The 22,756-nt window shown below is 38.1% G+C and overlaps 1 protein-coding gene across 4 annotated transcripts in view; it reads right to left on the bottom strand.

The window, feature by feature from the left end:
- The window catches only part of PLPP1 (phospholipid phosphatase 1), a 117,334-nt gene that overhangs the window by 80,162 nt on the left and 14,416 nt on the right, over positions 1 to 22,756 (bottom strand). The window contains exon 1 of one of the 4 annotated variants that reach the window (XM_060400430.1): positions 8,586 to 22,756. This exon is cut by the window's right edge and continues 14,416 nt beyond it. The exons of 2 other annotated variants lie outside the window; for them this stretch is intronic. Coding sequence is in view for 1 of the 2 variants with exons in the window: in XM_042233785.2 (XP_042089719.1) it covers positions 15,667 to 15,673 (7 nt within the window). In the remaining variant the exon portion in view is untranslated. The remainder of the gene's footprint in view (positions 1 to 8,585) is intronic. One more of the 4 variants, XM_042233785.2, reaches the window with a different exon arrangement.

Genomic DNA, 22,756 nt, shown 5'->3' with positions numbered 1-22,756 from the left:
TTGATTGTGATGCTAACTCCACAACTCTAAACATTTGTCAAAACTCATAGAACTGTACCCAAAAAAGTAAATTTTACTGTATGTAAATTTTAAAAGGAATACCATTTAAAAAAAGACTAATTTCTAAAGTGGTAAAAAAGGCCCTATAGGAATTCAGAGGTCAAGGTGAACTGGAGTAGTCAGAAAAGACTATTAAAGAACAGGCAACTAAGTTGAACTTAAAACAGCACATAAATCACAGGCAACAGGAAGGGACTCAAGGAGAGCACTTAGTGGTAGAGGGATGCAAGGGCAGCATGACATCACACCAACAAGAGCACAGAGAACCAGAAAGAAGTTTTCAAGGTACATAACATTTTATAGCAAATGTCTACTGCATGCTCACACATGCCAGGCACTAGGCTCTAAAGATTAACTTGATTCTTAACCCTGTGAAGTAGATAATTTCACTTCCCCCTTTTTTCACATAAAATTATTATGAGGGTTTAAGAAATGGGGGAACTTGCTGGAACTAGTAAGTATCAGAACCAGGACTACAGCACAGGCTGTCGTTCCTAGAGTCAGTGTATATATAGTACCTTCCATGGAGGCCAGTGATTGGCTAAATTAACAGAATTCTGACAAGGAAGATGACTTGAGTGAAGGGGAACTATCCTTTGAAAAAGTTTGTTCAATATAAAATATATGCTGTGTTCATAATAAAATCTCAATGTTAATGAAACAAAATCTTCGTTTATGCAGATTACTCAATTCTGCAACTGTGGTTTTTCATGGGAGGAAGACAGGTTGAGATTTGGGGGTTTAAAAAAAGAATCATATTTTTAAAATACTAGCCTAAAAAAGGATTTGTCCTGTAGGAAATAAAATATCACCGTCCTCTTTTGTACAGGGTTAGTAACAGGGTAAAATAAGGGGTTTTAAAAACTAACTTAAAAAATTAGAAAAAGGAGCATTATTAATACAGCTTTGAAATAATCTACTAATTAAATGATAAGCAGTGTTGACAGTGAAAATAGAAAAAGATGCATGAAAGAGTATTTTGAGTATCGAAATGACTTGACTTGAGGACTCATCACAATTGTTGAGGCAGACCTGAAGATGATACTTCAGGCTTCAGAAGTAAGGAGAATGATGGTCCCGTTGACAAAAATATGAAGTTGGGATGGGGAGCTGGTTCATGATGAAAGAAAACTAGTTGAGTACTGAAAATATTGCCTTTGAGGTGACAAAGGCACCTTCTTAAATGCTCAGCCTCATCTAGCCCTTAAAGCTCTGATCAGCTGAACCATTTGTTGAAGGAACATACTATGTTTTCAAAACTTTAGGTACCTATGTATATGTTCAACCTTCTGGTGGGGATACCTGTCCTCTCGTTTCAAGTCCAAGCCAGGCACTCCCTACTTATCTGTCCCGTGGCACCTTGGACACACATACATTACACAGTATTTTAAATTACTTTTTGCATCCTGTCAACAACTTGAGGGCAAAGACTATATCACTCTTGTATCCCCTGACCAGGCATACAGATGGATTTTAATAAAAATTTACTGAATGGCTAAAGGAACATAATGCAGGATGAAGATCAGAAGTAGAGAGAGATTTGCAAATTGTTAGCATTAGAGGTGGTAACTTAAGCCAGGAGAATTAAACAGCTCTCAGAAAGCCTAAAGTCAAGACTAACAGGGATTAAAAGAAAAAAAAATCAGGTAGGGACTAATATCCATAGTGAAATCATGAAAAGAGACTGCAGGAGAGAGAGGAAGAAAAGATGATCACAAGCTCTAGAGGGCAGAATATATTGGCCATTCTTTAATCACAAGCATGAAAAGAGAAGTCAGACAATGTTGTTATACAAAAGCCAATGAAAGTAGCTTAGAGTATCAAGTCTGCTGCTGCTAAGTCACTTCAGTCGTGTCCGACTCTGTGCGACCTCATAAATGGCAGCCCACCAGGCTCCCCCGTCCCTGGGATTCTCCAGGCAAGAACACTGGAGTGGCTTGCCATTTCCTTCTCCAATGCGTGAAAGTGAAGTCGCTCAGTCGTGTCATGGACTGCAGCCTACCAGGCTCCTCTGTCCATGGGATTTTCCAGGCAAGAGTATAGGAGTGGGGTGCCATCGCCTTCTCTGGTATCAAGTCTATATCTAGGTAAAGTAGGATTTCAAAGCTAAGACATCGAGGATGAGAACTGAGTAAAGACAATGAGGTCTGAGGAAAAAGACTGTCATATTTAACGCTGTGAGAATATCTTACACCACCTCCATTACCACAACAATATCTTTATGAAGAAAATTCAATAATGAGTTTCAATATTGGGTTGTCATTGTCTAAGTATGAATCTCTTTCAAGTTTAAATATATCACAATGATTTCCTCTACTGCTCATATGATTTATATATATAAACACACATATGCATGCACACTCCGATGGACTGAAGTGTGTCTGCCCCCTGCCAAATCTTTATGTAGAAGTTCTAACCTCGAATTACTATAATTGGAGATAGGACTTTAAGGAGGTAATTTAGTTAAATAAGGTTATAAAGGTAGGGTCCTAATCCAATAAGATTGGTGGCTTTATAAAAAAAGGAAGAGAGAGATCTCTTTCCACATGCACAAATCTAAAGAAAGGCCGTGTGAGGATACAAGAAAGTGGCCGTCTACAAGCCAGGAAGAGAGAGCCCTGACCATCCTTGCACCCTGATCTCAGGATCCCAGCCTTCAGAACTCTGAGAAGAAAAGTCTCTGTTAAGCCACTGAGCTTATGGTATTTTGTTATGGCGGCCCAAGCAGGCTAAGACACACATACACACAGGATAGCCATCCCCCTAGAGTACTCGACTCTAAAAAGCAATGAAATATTTCTATCTATATAGAAATTAATTTCAATGGTAATTTTTTAGGGTAGTAATAGAGTTCTGTATCAATGTTAGTGTTATAGGAAGATTCTTTTCAAAATAAACTCTTTCAGAGGAGATATACTCCTTCTTTAATATATAAAGGCTATAGAAACATTTTTTGATCCTAATCATAACTCTAGAATATTTTTTTCTTAATTAAAATTCTCTTAAGAGAAGTCACTTTTTAAAATCTCAATCCTGCTAATAAACACATTTGTTAGCTACTGTATGTCTGCTGTTAGTGCATCTCTTCTAAGCTATATTGAGGAAGACAGATAAATGAATACCTACATTCTCCCCCAATTAAGTAATAACTGAAACATCTCCCATTTTATATACAGTACATATTTTCTTAAAGACAGGTTGTTACAAAAAAATCCAATGGAATAAATCTAAAATGCATTTTAAAGAGAATTAAAGTTAATTTCTAATATGTTGAAGCAAAGGTAAAGAAAAAGAAGTTCTAAGTTTATTTTTTGAAAAGAATGAAATATAAATCTAGATGTTCTTAAAGTGACTATACTGACTTCAGTACTCACTATCTTCACCTATTTTCTCAGTTTCAGACATCTAAATAAATTATGCTATACCACAGGGACATTCAAGTGCCCATCCTCTTGAAGATCTCACTTTATTCACTCAGACATTTCAACTTCTGTTACATGACAGTCATGGTGCCAGGGAAGGAGGAAAAAAAAGACTACAAAAGGGAAGGAGGAATTTCCCTGATGGTTCAGTGATTAAGACTACACTTGAGGTGTGGGTTTGATCCCTGGTTGGGGAACTAATAAGGTCCTACATGCCATGTGCAGTGAAGAAAAAAATTTTTTTAATCCAGTTAAAAAAATAAAAACAAAAATTAAAAAAGGGAAGGAATGAAAAAGACCTCAGCAAAAATTTTTTAATAAAGAGAAGTGCTACTGGAAAATAACACGGCTGTAACTGCAAACAGTACTGAAGCTTAGATGACTGTGACAATGCAGCAGTCAGGATCCCAGCAGTAAACTGGGAAACTTAAGAAGAGCTTAATAAGGGACTATATACAAGGTATGGAGGGTGTGGGTAAAGTTATGAGATCGTATTAATACAACCTCCTGAAGGGACAACCACTCATAGGCCTAAAAGGTTCGGAGAGCTATGACCTCTGGGAGAGCCAACATGATAGGATTTGGCAAGAGAATGCCTGGAGAAACAACACACCCACCTCTTCTTCCAGTGCTTCCCACGCATCAAACCCATCAAGAAGTCAAAGGGCAAAGTGAGTTTCCAAGTACTGAGTACTAGGTGGACAATGATGAGAGCAGATCCACACAAGGAAAAAGAAGCTATCTAGAACCGAAAGGCCAGAGAAGGCAATGGCACCCCACTCCTGTACTCTTGCCTGGAAAATCCCATGGATGGAGGAGCCTGGAAGGCTGCAGTCCATGGGGTTGCTGAGGTCGGACACGACTGAGCAACTTCACTTTCACTTTTCACTTTCATGCATTGGAGAAGGAAATGGCAACCCACTCCAGGGTTATTGCCTGGAGAATCCCAGCGACAGGGGAGCCTGGTGGGCTGCCGTCTGTGGGGTCGCACACAGTCGGACATGACTGAAGTGACCTAGCAGCAGCAGCAGCAGAACCGAAAGGCAGAAGATAAGACCAGTTAGGGTCTCAGCATGGAATACAGAGTAAAAGCAGGTAACTCGCGAGAGGTTTTAATAAAAGGACTATTCATAGAATCTATATTGAGACTGTGTATTAAGAAGTTTGGACTTTATTCTGTGGGTGACAGGAAACACACAACCCAGTCTGTCCTTTAGTGGGGGAAAAGACTCAGAAAAATTGTATAAAGGAAAAAGAAGTGTGGAGTTAGAATAGAAGGAAAGTCCAGAGGCAAGAAATACAAGTGTATATAACATGTTGAGGGTTGAAATAAAGAAATAACAGTGGGAATAGAAGAAGAGACAGTTCTAAAAATGTTTAGATTTTTCCTTCAGAACTATGGACTGTGTCTCTGAGTATGTATACATGGATGTGTATCTCTGTCTCTTAAATACATATACACACGCCCCTATCTTCAGCCTTTGGACTCTCTACGGAATACAGTTTTCAATTCTCCTTTACCCTGAGTAGACTACTATCTCACAGCCTTCCCCCCACAATCCCGCTTATAGTAAGCACTTCAAGGAATGTACACTGAATGAATAAACAAGCAAGCAAAAGCCTCTGAGGCACATAATAATAATTCTGCATAATTATAAACTTAGGTCTTGAAAAGTTTTAAGTTATTTTTCTCTCCATAAGACCCAAGTTAAAACAAACAAACCAAGAAAAGAACAAAAAGCAAAGAAACAAAACTGGATAACAATCTTAAGTCCAAGAACATGCTAGGGAAACACTTCTAATTCTATAGTCTAACAATTATTTCTCAAGCTTGTTTTCCACTGGGAACACAAAGTGCTAACAAAGATAAAAAGACTGATATGCCCATGTTAACTATATAAGGAATTTATGATTCAGGAATTCCTGGAATCTTAGAGGCAATTTCTGTATAGTCCAGTCCAGCGTTATCTCCAAGCAAAGCTTCAGACATGGCTACTGCAGAAACAATTCTATCAACAGTACCCCTTACTCTTTTCTCAATGAAAAAAGGAGTTGGGGCCCCAACTCAATCCTCTTTACTGATCTACCCAAAACTGATGTCTATCAATTCCCTGCAGGAAAGCAGAAGGATCAGATTTCCAAATGAACTACGAGTATAAATCAATAATACTTCAAAATAGGACTTTGCAAATAATTAACAATCAGCTCTACATCCATCTTTTCCTAATCTCTTCTCTAGAACCTCCAGAAACTATCAGACCTGAAATTTCATCACAAAGCACACAATAACATATGCCACTCCATAACAGAAGTGCTCAGTTCCCAACCTCAGCACCCATTCTGTACACCTTCAAAGTTAGCAAAGGACTTCATTCCAAGACTCCCAGGTAAAATGTTGTCACATACTGTACAACTTTACAGTGCATACTATAGGATAAATCATAATGTAGTCTCTTAACCACCAGTAAATCTTTGCTCTTACAGAAGCACCTAAAATAACTGGGGCAGCCTAGCTTACAAGACTCTTTAGCAAACCTGCTAGTCTTGTAGTAATTTATAAACCTGAATCACAAAACACAAATATGATTAAGAGAAAGATTTACTTTACAGTGAAAAAAACAGTTAATCATCTTCCACGGCCTTTATCATATATGTCCAAAAAGAAGAACGGAAACTAACATGTACTGAGCACACATGACAGATCACTATCATGCTAAAGCAGCTGCACATACACTACAATTGTATATTATCTTTACACAAAACATAGTTATTCTTCAGATGTCCTGCTATACAATTGGGAAAAAATTTTAAACCCAATCAGTAGCATGAGTATGAATCATATACACAGAAATATATGTATACGTACATACACTGTTTAGTAGGCAAAATCTCTAAAAACATTGTATTTAGTGTAATTTCATTTATATAAAACAAATTACTCGCATTTATGTTCAAATATACATTGGAAAGCCTAGAAGAATATACAACCAACTTTTCAGTAGTTATCTCCAGATGGTATTAATACAAATTAGGTAGAAATCTCATTTTCTACTATATGTGCTTCAATGTTTAAATATTTCATAATAAAACAAAAGATCATGATCATTGATTTTGAACCTTAAAAAATGTTTAATCCACACCTTTTTCACTGTGCTTCCTGAAATTTCTATACATGCAACTTAACTGAAAAAGTCCTATCTATGGTATAGAGACTGTCTGAAACCAAGGCAAAGAAAAAAGCCTATTTTTCTAGTCTGTTAAAAACAAAAAATAAAGTAACAGTAACAAAGTAACAGAAATTATCCTTTGGCTTTTATGCCTGATTGACAGGTTCTCAGAAAAGTAGCCCTACAGTGAAATTAGTACTTCTGGGGGTTTTCCTATCTTGCAACTTTTGAGAGCTATGACGATTTACCACATGTGAAGCAGGTAAATCATAACAGCTATAAGTTTAATATCTCCTAAAAAGTGTACTAAACAAATTTCCAAAGTCTGAGACATCAGAAATTTGTTTTTGACATTAGAAATTATTAAGTTCCTCCAGAACATTCTTATCTTATAGGCAGCAGAAATAATCTAGAAGGACATCAGTTTAGGAGAGGCAATCAAAAACAACCCATAAGCAATATACTTTCGTATACTGCTTCTTGAAAAATTGGCTTCCCTGGTGGCTCAGATAGTAAAGCGTCTGCCTGCAACATGGAAGACCTGGGTTTGATCCCTGGGTCAGGAAGATCCCCTGGAGAAGGAAATGGCAACCCACTCTAGTACCCTTGCCCGGAGAATCCCATGGACAGAGGAGCCTGGTAGGCCACAGTCCACACGGTTGCAAAGAGTCGGACACGACTGAGTGACTTCACTTGCTTGAAAAATTGTATAAAATAACAGCACTCAGATTATTCTAAAAGGGTGGAACTATCTGTTAAATTATGTAATATGCAAAGGAATATTACTTTAGTGGGTCTTTCAAGTTTTATATTTTTAGCAAAGCTCAAAATTGATTAAGTTTTAATAAAAACCATTAGTCTGATGGAGGAGAGAAGAAAGAAAATAAACAATTTCATTTAGGGTAAGGTTCAACAAAATTTTCTGTGGTGACAAAAATGTCCGATATAATGTACTGTCCAATACAGTTGCTACTAGTCACACATGGCTAATGAGCACTTGCTCTGTGGCCGGTGAGAATGAAGGATCGATTTTTAATTTTATTTTAATGACCAACCTAGACAGCATATTTAAAAGCAGAGACATTACTTTGCCATCAAAGGTCCGTCTAGGCAAGGCTATGGCTTTTCCAGTAGTCATGTATGGATGTGAGAGCTGGGCTATAATGAAAGCTGAGTGCCAAAGAATTGATGCTTTTGAACTGTGGTGTTGGAGAAGACTCTTGAGAGTCCCTTGGGCAGCAAGGAGATCCAACCAGTCCATCCTAAAGGAGATCAGTCTTGAGTGTTCATTGGAAGGACTGATGTTGAAGCTGAAACTCCAATACCTACCTGATGCAAAGAACTGACTCATTTGAAAAGACCCTGATGCTGGTAAAGATTGAAGGTGTGAGGAGAAGGGGACGATAGAGGATGAGATGGTTGGATGGCATCACTGACTCAATGGACATGGGTTTGGGTGGACTCCAGGAGTTGGTGATGGACAAGGAGACCTGGTGTGCTGCAGTCCATGGGGTCTCAAAGAGTCGGACACAACTGAGCAACTGAACTGAACTGAACTGAACTTCATCCTAAATAGCTAACATATAACTAGTGGCTTTCATAATGGATAATGCAGATTTAGGGGGTTAAAGATAAACTCAGGTTGAGAGCCAACAAATTTTACTAAGACTTAATATACAGCAAACCTAACTTTGATTCCCTAACTTAAAAGGAAATAATTATGAAGTACTTGAGTAAACATAGATTTAACTGTGACCTAATGCTCAGAATAAAATTCCCCCACAAGAATACTCTTGGCTTGCTTCCTTTAAAGAACCTATCCCTGTTGCATTCCTCAAATTTTAGAACCCTGAATTGGTTTCTCTCTCCAGGCAACTAGCCTTCCTAGATGGGGAAGAAAGAGGGCCAGTCAAGTAATGTGGGGGTACTCTCCTACCTCCTTCACCAAGCTCCAATCTTCTCACTCTTCTGTCCTGGAGTAAGAAGTTCCTTAATCTCTAAGCCAGCAGAGTGCCTTCTTGTCTCTGGATGCCCAAAGTCTGTCTTTACAGCATTCCACCTTCATGGCAGCTAGCAACTGTGGCATCACTGATTCAATGGACATGAGTTTGAGCAAACTCCGGAAGATAGTGAAGGACAGGGAAGCCTGGTGTGCTGCAGTCCATGGAGTCACAAAGAGTCGGACACAACTGAGCGACTGAACAACAACAATAACCAACTGCTTCTTACCTCCAGAATTATTCCTACCCTTGGTGGAGGCTGTGAACACTTAGCTTAGCTGTATAAAAATACTACTACTCAAAGACATTTAAGTTTCGGTAATTCATTCCAAGTCATACAATATTTATGGTTATAAAATACCATATAGTTTTTTTTTTAATTTTTACTTTATTTTACTTTATAATACTGTATTGGTTTTGCCATACATTGACATGAATCCGCCACGGGTGTATACAAGCTCCCAATCCTGAATCCCCCTCCCACCTCCCTTCCCATATCATCTCTCTGGATCATCCCCATGCACCAGCCCCAAGCACCTGTATCTTGTATCGAACATAGACTGGCGCTTCGTTTCTTACATGATAGTATACATGTTTCAATGCCATTCTCCCAAATCATCCCACCCTCTCCCTCTCCCTCACAGTCCAAAAGTCTTTTCTATACATCTGTGTCTCTTTTGCTGTCTCGCATACAGGGTCATCATTACCATCTTTCTAAATTTCATATATATGTGTCAGTATACTGTAGAGGTGTTTTTCTTTCTGGCTTGCTTCACTCTGTATAATCGGCTCCGGTTTCATCCATCCCATTAGAACTGATTCAAATGTATTCTTTTTAATGGCTGAGTAATACTCCATTGTGTCTGTGTACCACAGCTTTCTTATCCATTCATCTGCTGATGGATATCTAGGTTGTTTCCATGTCCTGGCTATTATAAACAGTGCTGCAGTGAACACTGGGGTACATGTGTCTCTTTCAATTCTGGTTTCCTCAGTGTGTATGCCCAGCAGTGGGATTGCTGGGTCATAAGGCAGTTCCATTTGCAATTTTTTAAGGAATCTCCACACTGTTTTCCATAGTGGCTGTACTAGTTTGCATTCCCACCAACAGTGTAAGAGGGTTCCCTTTTCTCCACCATATAGTTTTAAATTTCACTTCACTAAAAGCTAAATTCCAACCTTAGTACACCACCTGACCATCTACTTCTAACCTAAGGAATTATCAGGAACATTCACTATCTCTCAAGAGGGTAATAATCACTACTGTTAGAACAGGAAAAAACAGAATTCTTTCCTGTTAAGTTTCTCAATTTATCCCACACAGTGAGGTCTCTAAAGTAGCAGTTCTTTAACTTCTTGGGGTTCCCAGACTCCTTTAAGTTTCTAATGAAAACACAAGAACTTCTGCCATATAGTTTTACAACCTGTACACTGACATACCAAAAAAGGTCATCTATGGACACTTCTGTTATAAAGGTATAAGAAACATAATAAAAATAATTAATACTGTAAAGCCCACAGACCTAAGTGTTCAGTAGAATATGACCTCAGAAAAGCTAGAATTAATTCAACCTGATATTACTATATCTTCCCTTAATTTTCCTTCCTCTTCTCCTCCTTCCAATTTTGCCCTCTTCCCATTACCCCTCTTTGCTCTTAACAGTTCATTTCCTTCTTTGGCTCTATTATAGAACTAAAGTCACTATTAGAATTACTTTTACTTATTCCAATGTTATGTTTCCTGTTCTAATTTCAAAAGTAAAAGTTTACTTTTTAAAGAAAAGGGAAAACGTTTGTGGAATACCAACTATTTGCCAGGTATTTGTCTATATTCTATCCAACAGTTCCATGATGGGGAAAGAGAGTATCCTCCCAAATCTGTACGTTTGAAAAGTTACAAGTCACTAAGAGAAGAGTCAAGATATAAATCACAAAATAGTTGGGTATGAATGAAAATATGACAAGTAAAAATTTAAAGTATAGTTAAAATACTACATATGAAAACATAGTTTTAGATTCATGTATTAGAAATTAATGAAACAAACATTCAACACAATAACTTTTAAAAGCTCAAGAAAGTGGAAGAATATAGGACAGAAATTAATGAAACAGAAAAAGGAAAAATCAAATCAATAAAACCAAATGAGATTTTATAGATTAATTAAATAATCAGGCTTGCTAAAGTTTAACAAAAGAAAAACACAAATACAGCAAATTATTAAAAATTTCAAACTATATCTTAGAACTAAATTTTATCAGAAACTCATGGATGTTAAGCAACTCACCCAAGAGTACAAAGATCTTGGGTGTGTACTAGGACAGGTACTAAAATTATACAGTTGGTAAATAGGGAAGTCAGAATTTTAACAAAAAGTTCCTCTTCTTTTCATATCATACCACCTCTCTAATTATCAGGGTCTCAGTCTCCTTAGCTACAAATGAAAAAGAAGAATGACATTTCTTAGGTCTCTTTTCAATCCATGATTCTATGAGCTTAAGCTGGTCTGTATATAAACAGTTCATTTCCTTATGTTGGTTCAATTGCGGGTGACAGTGGAGTTGCTTTGTGTGACCAAGAATACATCTCAATCTGCTACACTTGGGTTGATTGAACCATCCTAATGTGTAAGTGCACTTTGCAAAACTTGAAAGAAACCTCAGCAAAACTTACAAGAAAAATAAACAGCGAACTTGAGAGAAAAATAAACAGTGAGGTAACTGCTTCTAGGAGCTGATGCTTTACCAAAAAGGTAATGGATAAAACCCATATGTAAGAAATATTCTCCCTTCCCCCAAAAAAATCCAACATATGTAAATTTAACCATGTTTGTTCATTTCCCTACATGTATATTTGGGTCTAACAAATAAGTCTACAGTTACTTTTGTGAAATTTGCTTCTACAAACCCTTTCATTTTCTCCTTTTAGCAGTCCAAGGTTAAAAGTAAATAAAATTTTTGGGGCTTTTTACTACTTAGTGTTACCTGAGCAGTTTTTAGAAAGTTCTATTCATTCCAAATTTAAGGAATGTTCTTTATTTGGTGTCCAATTCAGTTTGAACAAAAAACATTTTGGAGAGAAAAACATGCAATATTTTTCCTGCTTTCTTTGGAAACAGGTGTTGCACATCTTTCCAGAATCACATGAAAACTCTTCCTGCAAATTGACAGGAGTTGTGTGTTATTTTTAAGCAAAAAGGGTTCTCTTCTCCTCCTCTATGAAAGTAAAGAAAGTCATTCAAAATTTTACCAACTGGAACAAGTGAAACTAGTAAGTATGCCAGGTAAGACAGTTTGTTTCCTCTACATATCAAATGCTGAGACTCCTTCTTGATTCATATTCCAGATCATTTGACAAATGTTTCACATCTAGCTCACAGCTAGACATTCATATCTGGCACTCAAAAGAGAATGCAGACTAGAGATGAATATCTGAAATTTCAATTATAAAAGGGATAGCTGAGGCCATGAGATCTTACTAAGATCACAAAAAGTGACAATAATCTAAAGAAAAAAAGAGACAGCTAACTAATAACTCACCTAGGTGGCGCTATTGGTAAAGAACATGCCTGCCAATGCAGAAGACAAAAGAAACATGAGTTGGATCCCTTGGATGGGAAGATCTGCTGGAGAAGGGCACGGCAACCCACTCCAGTACTCTTGCCTGGAGAAACCCACGGATGGAGGAGCCTGGCAGGCTACATTCCATAGGGTCGCAGAGAGTCGGACACAACCAAAGTGACTTAGCGCACACACACACCAGTTAATAAGGAATGAACTACCAGGTAAGTAGGATAAAGAACACGAAAGAACAGCGTCAAGGAAAATGGTGGTGGGGAAAGGCACTTCTCAAAAACGTCAGTAACGTTTTTACTTAACTCCCTGACAGTATGCTAGGTTTCTTTTAATCACTTTAAAAGGTAACTGTTACTACATCATTTTGAAGAAACTGGCCCAAGGGAATTTAGGTTGCAGGATTACGACTCAAAACCCATGTCAATGAGGCCATGAGCCTTTTGGGTTCAGATGGTCTTAACAGTAACAGATGCCACTTAAAAAGAAGCAGAGCAGAAAAGGAACACACAAGTGGTAACTGATGAACCATAATAGAAGAACTGCAGTACTCTGAGTGAAAACAGAAAGACTGAAAGAATTAGAGAAAGAGAGTAACTGGGTAAAAAACTTTTAAATGCCTTGTGATATAAAAGGAAGGAAAGAGGAGAACTTGGTCTACACCTTGAAGGGTAAATAGAGCAAAAGAAGGGTGATGATTTTCTCGGTCTTGTCTATGATGCAAAAGATGTGATAGTGAGCTGATGCAGTGAAATGCAGGTAGTGGGAGAGGAGAACTTGAGAATGAGGATGAATGGCTGGAGCTGAATCCACAGGAGATGAAAGGAAATGTAAACACACTGAGACAATCAACTCATCAAAAGCAGCGTTATACTTTTGGCTGATTCATGACGTTGTATGGCAGAAACCAGCACAATATTGTAAAGAAATTATCTTCCAATTAAAAATAAATTTTAAAAAAAAGAGCAGGGTTGGTTACTGTTAGGGTTGTTTTTTTTTTAAATTGTTTCCTATTTGATTTGTATTGCTCTGCAATGTAATCAGGCTCTGGTTACTCTTGAGATGCCACGTTCGGTTATTAGCATTGGCTTCACTCTTTCCCCTCCCCACACTCCCCTTGGCCCTTTGGCCTTGATGAAAACATGTGACAAAGGAAGAAAAGGAGCTGAAACAGTGTGAGCACCTCTGTGGATGTGATACCATGCCAAACACTTAACAATAATTTTCATTTAATCCTTACAATACTAGAACACAAGCTCCAAGAAGGCACAAATTTCTTTTGTTCTCTGATATACCCCAAGCACCTAACACAGTTCTTAGTACAAGACTGGCCCTCAACAAATATTTAGTGAATGAACAAAGAGTCACCATGTTATTACTATCCCCATTTTAAAGATGAGAGGATGACTCAAAGGGGATAAGTAACATAATTAAAGTCATACACATAATAAGGGTGAAATTAAAAATATTTAACAACTAGTACACACCAGCACGGTCATTCGGAACTGATGCCAGCTGGTGCTAGAGGAGCTGGCTTCTGCTTCAACCTTTTAGTTGTGGGATCTTGGGTAGGTCCATGGGAGGGCTGCGGGTGAGGGAAGGTAAGACTCAGATATATACTGTCTACCAGTTTTGATAGTAAGTGATGCATCCAGGACTCAAACACACACTTATCTGACTAAAGCCTTCTAAATGAAGTAGGAAATGGTATCATTTGCAAAAAAATGAGGAGAGTAGGAGATAACTGGAGTTTAATAGAGTAGAAAAACATTCACAACAACTGCAATGGGAAACAAATGAATTAAAAATTGATTACTGAGCTCAATCTGTTGCCAGACAATTAGAGGAGAAAAAAAAAAAGATAGTCCAACCGTGGTAGGGTAAAGTGCAAGGAGGAATAAAAGAAATATGAATGGGCAGAGCAAAACTACAGGACGAAGATTTTCAATTCCAGGTAATTAATTTGGATATGCTTCAGTAAGACATGAAAAATCAACACTGGCTTTGGGCAAGAAAGGACTTGATGGAAGTTGTACCTCAAGATGAGTTTGTGCAAGGTAGAGAGGGAGAAGGGGAAGAGTGGAGAGCCACATGGGAGGGGTCCGTGGTCGAGAGCACTATATATTTGGGTGTGATTCACAGAGATGGCACTCAAAGTATCCAGGGGCAAGAGTTCAAAGAACAGTGCACCCTCAGCTTTTAGGAACACCTACATTCTGGTCACTGGCTTGTAGTCACTACCTCTCTGTGGCTGACATGGTTTTACTATAAAAAGTACTTAGTTATCGTTTTGGTTTTCTGTTTAAGTTAAAACAAAAGGGAGAAAGTACAGTTTAGATATAAGTGACATTTACCAAAGAAAGTTTTACTCTTTGTGGTTTTCTGTCAATAATTACCTATAATATCCTCAACCTTAGAGTCTCTTAGTTCATTAAGACACTTAAAATAAATTTGTGTATGTATTTAAACAGCTTTTAAAAAAATCCAAGACAACTATATGGGCAGGTTATTTTAATATAGACCCTGAGATTTCTGCACAAAAAACAAGTAAGCCTATTTATTTATACACTAACAAAAATAAAAAGCAGAAGTTGGTCACCTGTTGTTACTGCCCCAGAAAGGCACACACTGCCAACTGGCCAGGAACAACATTCATTCCTTCCACTCTCTCCTAGTAACAGCTGTTCTCTTTTTTTCTTCAAGCTGGCAAAGGTCACATTCAGTAGCAAACTTTCCACACCGATTTCTACATACAAAAAGCAAGAAGGCTGACGTAACAGGGTGTGGGGAGAGACAGCTGATTTTGTTCTATTTTAATTTCTCCTGGGCATTTACCAAGAATATTATTTTGGGCTTCTTTGATATTTGGAGCTACAACTATTAATCATTTCTCAGCAAAAAAAAAAAAAAAAAAAAAGGCATTCTGTTTATATGAAACTGGACTTAAAGATGATATAAGCAAATTTTGAAGCAGGCAAAAAACTATAGCAAAATTGTACAGTAACATTTACATCATTAATGGCTGCCTAATTAAAATGCATTATGCTAAGTGAAGAGGCCAAATTCAAAAGACTACATACTGTATGACTCCATTTACTACATGACATTATATGACATGCCATTTATATGACCTTATAGGATGGAGAACAGACTAGTGCTTGTCAGAGGTGGAGAATGGTGGGAGGAGCTGACTAAAGAAGAGAAATATGAGGGAATTTAGGGTGGCAACAGACTAGTTCTGTATCTTGGTTGTGTGGTGGTTACATAACCCTAAATTTTAAATTGTCGACAATTCACAGAACTGTATCCCCAAAGAGTGAATTTTACTATATACATTTTTTAAAATGTTAGCTTATGCCTCACATCACCTCTCTCTACTCCTTATTTCAAATCTCTTCGACAAGCTTCAAACAATAACCCCACCCCCTCCACCCAGCGAACACCTACTTGCCATTCCAGCTTCTTTCTATTCAGTTCCTCCTGGAATCTTTCCTTTGGTGTGGCAGGGTGGGGTCCTAAAGAGAGCTGAGGCTTTGTAGTCAGATACACCTAGTTGGGCTTACTTTTGGCATTCTCCCAGTTACTACTTGAGTGAGCATGAGCAAATTATCTATCTAACTAGCTCAGTTTCCTCATGCAGTGAATGCAAATAAATAGAATTTATGTACCTCCCTGTTGTAAACAAATTAAATGCTATTCCCTGATCTTTCTCCTCTGCCTACTGCCTTCAGAATCACTTTGAGTTTCCACAGACCTGCCTGATACGTACATAAAATTGTCACAACACTTAACTCATGTACTGAAATTATTTATCTCTGGCAAATAAAATGGCTCGGTGTCTCTCTCTGATTCCTAAATTCACAGAGGCCAGCATGTTCACTGACAGATAGTTAAACTGTTTGAAGAATACTGTGTCGACCTGATCTGGTCTTACTGTTAAAGAAGGAAATACTGGAAGAAAGAGAATCAGGAAGAAAAGGCTAGAACACTCTGAGACAGTCTGGGGTGGATGACTCAAGCAGGTTTCCCAAAATATCTACTAAGGTGTTGCATACTGAACTACAGCACAAAAACTGCAGATAATCTAAATTTTTAAAAACAGAGGCAAAGAGGATTATGCCAAAAACAATGAAATACCACATAACCATTAAAGGTAACTTCGTAGAAGACTATGTCAAAAAGAGTACCCCAAGTAACAACTCAACTTTTTGTTTAGAGCACTGGTTTTAAAAAAAGGGTTAAGTTCATAGATATAAAAAGATACACAACCAAAATGTTAAAAGGTGTCATCTCTCGGTGGTAGTGAGATTAGTAATGATATTTATTTTCTTTTCTGGGCATTTCAGAATTTACCAATTTATTACATGTTAATTCTAGAAAAATTGGAAACCACAGAATAATTATTTTAAAAGAAAAAACTAATCTAGATTTCACTAATGATGCTATTCCATGACCAAGACTCAGATGTCCAAAAATGGGGGTAAAATACATTATGCTGAATCCATATAATGAAACACTATGTATTTCCAAAGTAAAATAGATTATAAACTATATATCTTTGGGAAAGAAACAAGATATGAGAAGTTCCTCTATTGAGAAAGGATTTTAACTTGGAAGATCTATGAACAGATATACAGGAATATTTCATCAAATATTAACTACTGTATCTTTCTTTGAAAGTTTATTAAGAGACAACAAATTTCAGAAGACAATATAACATAGTGAATTAAGGAGAAAGTTCCTCCTAGAAACACAGTTTCTAAAGAATTTATTTAGTCTTTAGCTTAAAAAAATGATGCGTGCCTGCTTAGTCGTTCAGTTGTGATGCCATAGACTACAGCCCGTCAGGCTCCTCTCTCCATGAGATTTTCCTGGTAAGAATACTGGAGTGGGTTGTCATTTCCTTCTCCAGGGGATCTTCCCCATGGGATCACAAACTCCTCCCTCGCCAACCCCATATCCTGCACTGCCAGATGATTCTCTACCATTGAGCCACCTGGGAAACCCCAAAAAAAATTATAAACCGTAGCGATTTATCCAGGTATTATTTAAGCTTGTAAAACAAAGCATCCCATGTTCAGGTGAGAACACCTGATTAAGTTATTTCTCTCTTTGAGCCAAAGAGACTTCCAGTCTCGGAAATCCCATCCACAAACTTCTCTTAACCAATGAAATCTCCTTTTTCAGCAACTAGGCAACCAACAACTTCTCCCATTCAGCAGGAAGGCCTATATTCCAAAGAATAATGGTGTGTGTTTACTATTAATATTATAGTGATTCTTGAATAAAACTAACAAACTATAATGCTTTTATAGAATTTCTAGAATTGTTATCATCTAGAAAGGTATACGGAGAAGGTGATGGCACTCCACTCCAGTACTCCTGCCTGGAAAATCCCATGGATGGAGGAGCCTGGTAGGCTGCAGTCCATGGGGTTGCTAAGAGTCGAACTCGACTGAGCGACTTCACTTTCAATTTTCACTTTCATGCATTGGAGAAGGAAATGGCAACCCACTCCAGTATTCTTGCCTGGCGAATCCCAGGGACGGGGGAGCCTGGTGGGCTGCGGTCTACAGGGTCGCACAGAGTTGGACACGACTGAAGCGACTTAGCAGCAGCAGCAGCGAAAGGTATACACATAAATGCTTCTTTAGAGACTATGGATGGTGGTGGCCGGTGGGCAGATTTTAAATTCTTTAAGGAGACTTCTTTAGCAACTGAACTTGTAGAAAAAAAATCTGACAAACTTGATTTCACCATTTTGGAACAAATATGCATAAGAAGTACTTAACGAATCAAAATTACATGGTATTTGGCAGAAACCAAGGCAATGCCAAAGAATGCTCAAACTACCGCACAATTGCACTCATCTCACACACTAGTAAAGTAATGCTCAAAATTCTCCAAGCCAGGCTTCAGCAATACATGAACCGTGAACTTCCAGATGTTCAAGCTGGTTTTAGAAAAGGCAGAGGAACCAGAGATCAAACTGCCAACATCCACTGGATCATGGAAAAAGCAAGAGAGTTCCAGAAAAACATCTATATCTGCTTTATTAACTATGCCAAAGCCTCTGACTTGCTGGATCACAATAAACTGTGGAAAATTCTGAAAGAGATGGGAATACCAGAGTACCTGACCTGCCTCTTGAGAAACCTGTATGCAGGTCAGGAAGCAACAGTTAGAACTGGACACGGAACAACAGACTGGTTCCAAATAGGAAAAGGAGTATGTCAAGGCTGTATATTGTCACCCTGCTTATTTAACTTCTATGCAGAGTACATCATGAGAAATGCTGGGCTGGAAGAAGCACAAACTGGAATCAAGATTTCCAGGAGAAATATTAATAACCTCAGATATGCAGGAGACACCACCCTTATGGCAGAAAGTGAAGAGGAACTAAAACGCCTCTTGATGAAAGTGAAAGAGGAGAGTGAAAAAGTTGGCTTAAAGCTCAATATTCAGCAAACTAAGATCGTGGCATCTGGCCCCATCACTTCATGGGAAATGGGGAAACAGTGGAAACAGTGTCAGACTTTATCTTTTTGGGCTCCAAAATCACTGCAGGTGGTGACTGCAGCCATGAAATTAAAAGACGCTTATTCCTTGGAAGGAAAGTTATGACCAACCCAGATAGCATATTCAAAAGCAGAGACATTACTTTGCCAACAAAGGTCCGTCTAGTCAAGACTATGGATTTTCCTGTGGTCATGTATGGATGTGAGAGTTGGACTGTGAAGAAAGCTGAGCACCGAAGAATTGATGCTTTTGAAGTGTGGTGTTGGAGAAGACTCTTGAGAGTCCCTTGGACTGCAAGGAGATGCAACCAGTCCATTCTAAAGGAGATCAGTCCTGGGTGTTCTTTGGAAGGAATGATGCTAAAGCTGAAACTCCAATACTTCAGCCACCTCATGCGAAGAGTTGACTCGTTGGAAAAGACTCTGATGCTGGGAGGCATTGGGGGCAAGAGGAGAAGGGGACGACAGAGGATGAGATGGCTGGATGGCATCACCGACTCGATGGATGTCAGTCTGAGTGAACTCCAGGAGACGGTGATGGACAGGGAGGCCTGGCGTGCTGCGATTCATGGGGTTGCAAAGAGTCGGACACAACTGAGTGACTGAACTGAACTGAACTGAACTGAACACAATACTGTAAATCAATTATCCTTCAATTAAAAATAAATTTAAAAAAAGAATCAAAACTACAGATGAAAAAGTTTAAACAACCAAATAAAATCCAGACCTAAGATCTCAACTGCTTTTAAGAGTTCACATGCCCCTACCAATTAAAAAATGTGCTGTGTATTTAAATCTTAATTTATATGGATCCATCATGTCTACTCTGAAATTATGCCAAATGGCAAGGTTCCAGAAACTAAAATAAGGTTACACTAAGGTGTGTCTCAGAAGGAAAACATAAAAACTCTAACTTTGGCAGGAAGTGACCAAAGTAGCATATCTAAATTAGTAAGCTTTGTTTAAAACACATATGCTTTTTTTTTTTAAAAAGGCACACAAGCCAAAAAGTTTGGTAAAATTCTTTTTTTTAATAGTTACGATGATTGCAGCAGCAAATCATATATCCAACTTCCCTAAAATCTATGTTTGTACCACTCAAGTTAAATTTTATACAGAAGATAAAAGTTATATTTTGTATAATTTTATACAGAAGATAGAAGGTGCAAGAAGGAAGAACTCCACAAACTATTCCTTTCAGGCCAAGAGCAAACATGCAATGCTGAAACTACACAATAACAGCAGCTGCCACGGGGAACAAGAAAAAAGACAGGCAGGTAATAGTTTGTTGACTGCCTACTAATTCTTATTTATTACTAACAAATCTGTGAAGTAGACAGTATTCTCTCCATTATGCAAGTGAAGAAACTGAAGTTCAACAAGACTAAATAAGCATCTGTGTGACCAAAAGCAAGAATGCGTAATAGAAATAGTACACGTGCGCTCAGTTATGTCCAACTCTTTGTGACCCCATGGACTGTAGCTCACCAGGCTCCTCTGTCCACAGGACTATCCTGGCAAGAATACTGGAGTGGGCTGCTATTTCCTCCTCCAGGGATTGACCAGGGATTGAACTGGCGTCTTCAGCAGCTCAGCAAAGCAGAATTTTGAAACCAGTCTACCAGGCTTCATATACCAGATTCCACCGTATCTGGTTAACAATTACTTTGGAAAGCATGGATATCAAATAATCCATTGTTCTCAGTAAAGACGGTTCTATAAGAGGAATTCAACTATTCCTATACCATTGACCTAAAAATGGTTCCTTTATCTGGGAAAAGCATTCTTCCATCACCTGGTGTATCACAAGAAACCATGACAACCTACTATCCCAGACTACTAGCTACTACACTCTCTTTTCTAAGTCCAACTTTTTTTAAAAGAACTACCAACACCCACAGATTTCCACTTCACCAACTACTCACTGCTCTGCTGCTGCTGCTAAGTCACTTCAGTCGTGTCCGACTCTGTGCGACCCCATAGACGGCAGCCCACCAGGCTCCCCCGTCCCTGGGATTCTCCAGGCAAGAACACTGGAGTAGGTTGCCATTTCCACAATTTAAAAATGGCTTTACATAAAGTCATCAGTGACCTTAATATAACTAAACAAATGGACACTTTGCAGGTGTTACCTCACCTTTCAGGAGGATGTAGACATTGTTATCACTCTCTTCTTGAGGTACTCTCTTCATTTGGCTTTCCAGAAACAGTCTTCTGGTTTTTTAAAGTGTCCTCTCCCTCTCAGTCTTGGCCATTTTTATTTCTTCCAACCAATCTGAAGCTCAGTCCTAAACCTGTTTTTTTTTTTTTTTCATTTATAACTTCTTCTTGAGATTTCATCAATTCTCATGACTTCAATTACCATGAATATATCCGAAAAGGACTCCGAAAAGTCAGACAGTAGCTCTGAGCTTTAGATCCATTTATCCAAACAAGGACCAAATACTCCTTCTTGGAAACTTTAAAACTTCACGTAACATGGTAAAAACCAAACTCACTATCTCATCTCCATCCCCATTCCCATTTTAAATGGGTTCTCTCCTAGGGCTCCCCAGTTTAGTTATTATAGAAATCAATATCTATCCAATTATACAAGCCAGAACTTTCAAAACTATCTTTGATATTTCTCTCTGACTCTCCATTTTTCCTATGTCACCAAAACTTGTCCATTTTATCTCCCAGATACCTCACAAATCCCTCAACCTTCCTCCATCTCTACCAGCACCTCTTTACTGTCACTACCGTTATCTCATTTGGACCCCTACAACAGCTTCCTAACTGATCTCCCTAAATCCATTCTTTTCCAGCTCCAATCTATTATTCCACTCTGCAGCCAAAGTCATCATTTTAAAAAGCTACCCTATCCTTCTTATTCAAAATCCTGTTTATGAACTCTCATAGTACCCAAACCTCTCCTTCAGAGCACTTAATGGTTCATTTTTATATTTATTTGTGTGACTATATGCATCTCCACTGCCCACGACAGAACCAAGCACACAATGTGTGTAAGAACAAATATTACCGGAATAAGCAAATGCCTACTACATAATGGACACTGCATCACAGCCAACGAGAACATACAGATGAAGACCCAGTCCTTTTCAGATAAAGAAACTGAAGTTGTGAACTTGGGTGATCACCCTAGTAGGTGATCAGACCTGTACTGTTTCAGTGTCCATATTCTTTAAATTTTATGCATCTTATGAATACAAAATAATTCTGTAAAACTTTTATACATTAAAAAAATTAATGAAACTAATATCTTGATAAAATAAAAAATATTGTAATAAAGTTCTGTTGAAATTGCAAGGTAATACCCTACATTTAAACTGCAACAGTTCATTTCTCTCTTATTTTTGAGTAGTTTGCAGAGATGATGCTAGCCCCCTCAAACAAGTACCCATTCACACACTTTAATATAGAAAGTATTAATAAGTCTTTATATCCTATAACATAAACACCTTCTTCTGAATTATATTCAGATAATACACTAAAATATGTTTATAGCTAGCCCCTATCTGAACTATAACATTTCTGTCACAACTCTATTTGATATATCTGACAGTTCAAAATTTCAAACCCCTCTGCTTTTAATTTATAAAACATTCAACCATGTTATGCTATCTTCCAATCTCAATATTTTATTCTTTTTAAAATTTTATTGATTGATTGATAGGTAGATGGATTGACTGATTTTTGCCACACCGGGCAACTTGTGGGATCTTAGTTCCATGATCAGAGATCAAATCCAAACCATGGCAGTGAAAATCCCAAGTCCTGGGAATTCCCTGGTGGTCCAGTGGCTAAGACTCCATGCCCCCAATGCAGGGGGCCTGGGCTTGATCCCACATGCTGCAACTAAAGATCCTGCGTGCCACAATGATCAAAGATCCAGTGTGGCCACAACTAAGACCCAGCACAGCCAAATAAATAAATAAATATTTAAAAAGAGAAAGAAAGAAAGCACTGACTCCTAACCACTGGACCACCAAGGAATTCCCCTCCAATCTCAGTATTTC

The sequence above is a fragment of the Ovis aries genome, chromosome 16 (genome assembly GCF_016772045.2).
Source record: "Ovis aries strain OAR_USU_Benz2616 breed Rambouillet chromosome 16, ARS-UI_Ramb_v3.0, whole genome shotgun sequence".
Lineage (NCBI taxonomy): Eukaryota > Metazoa > Chordata > Mammalia > Artiodactyla > Bovidae > Ovis > Ovis aries.
The sequence above is the reverse complement of the archived record's forward strand: the minus strand, read 5'-3'. Positions and strand labels throughout refer to the sequence as shown.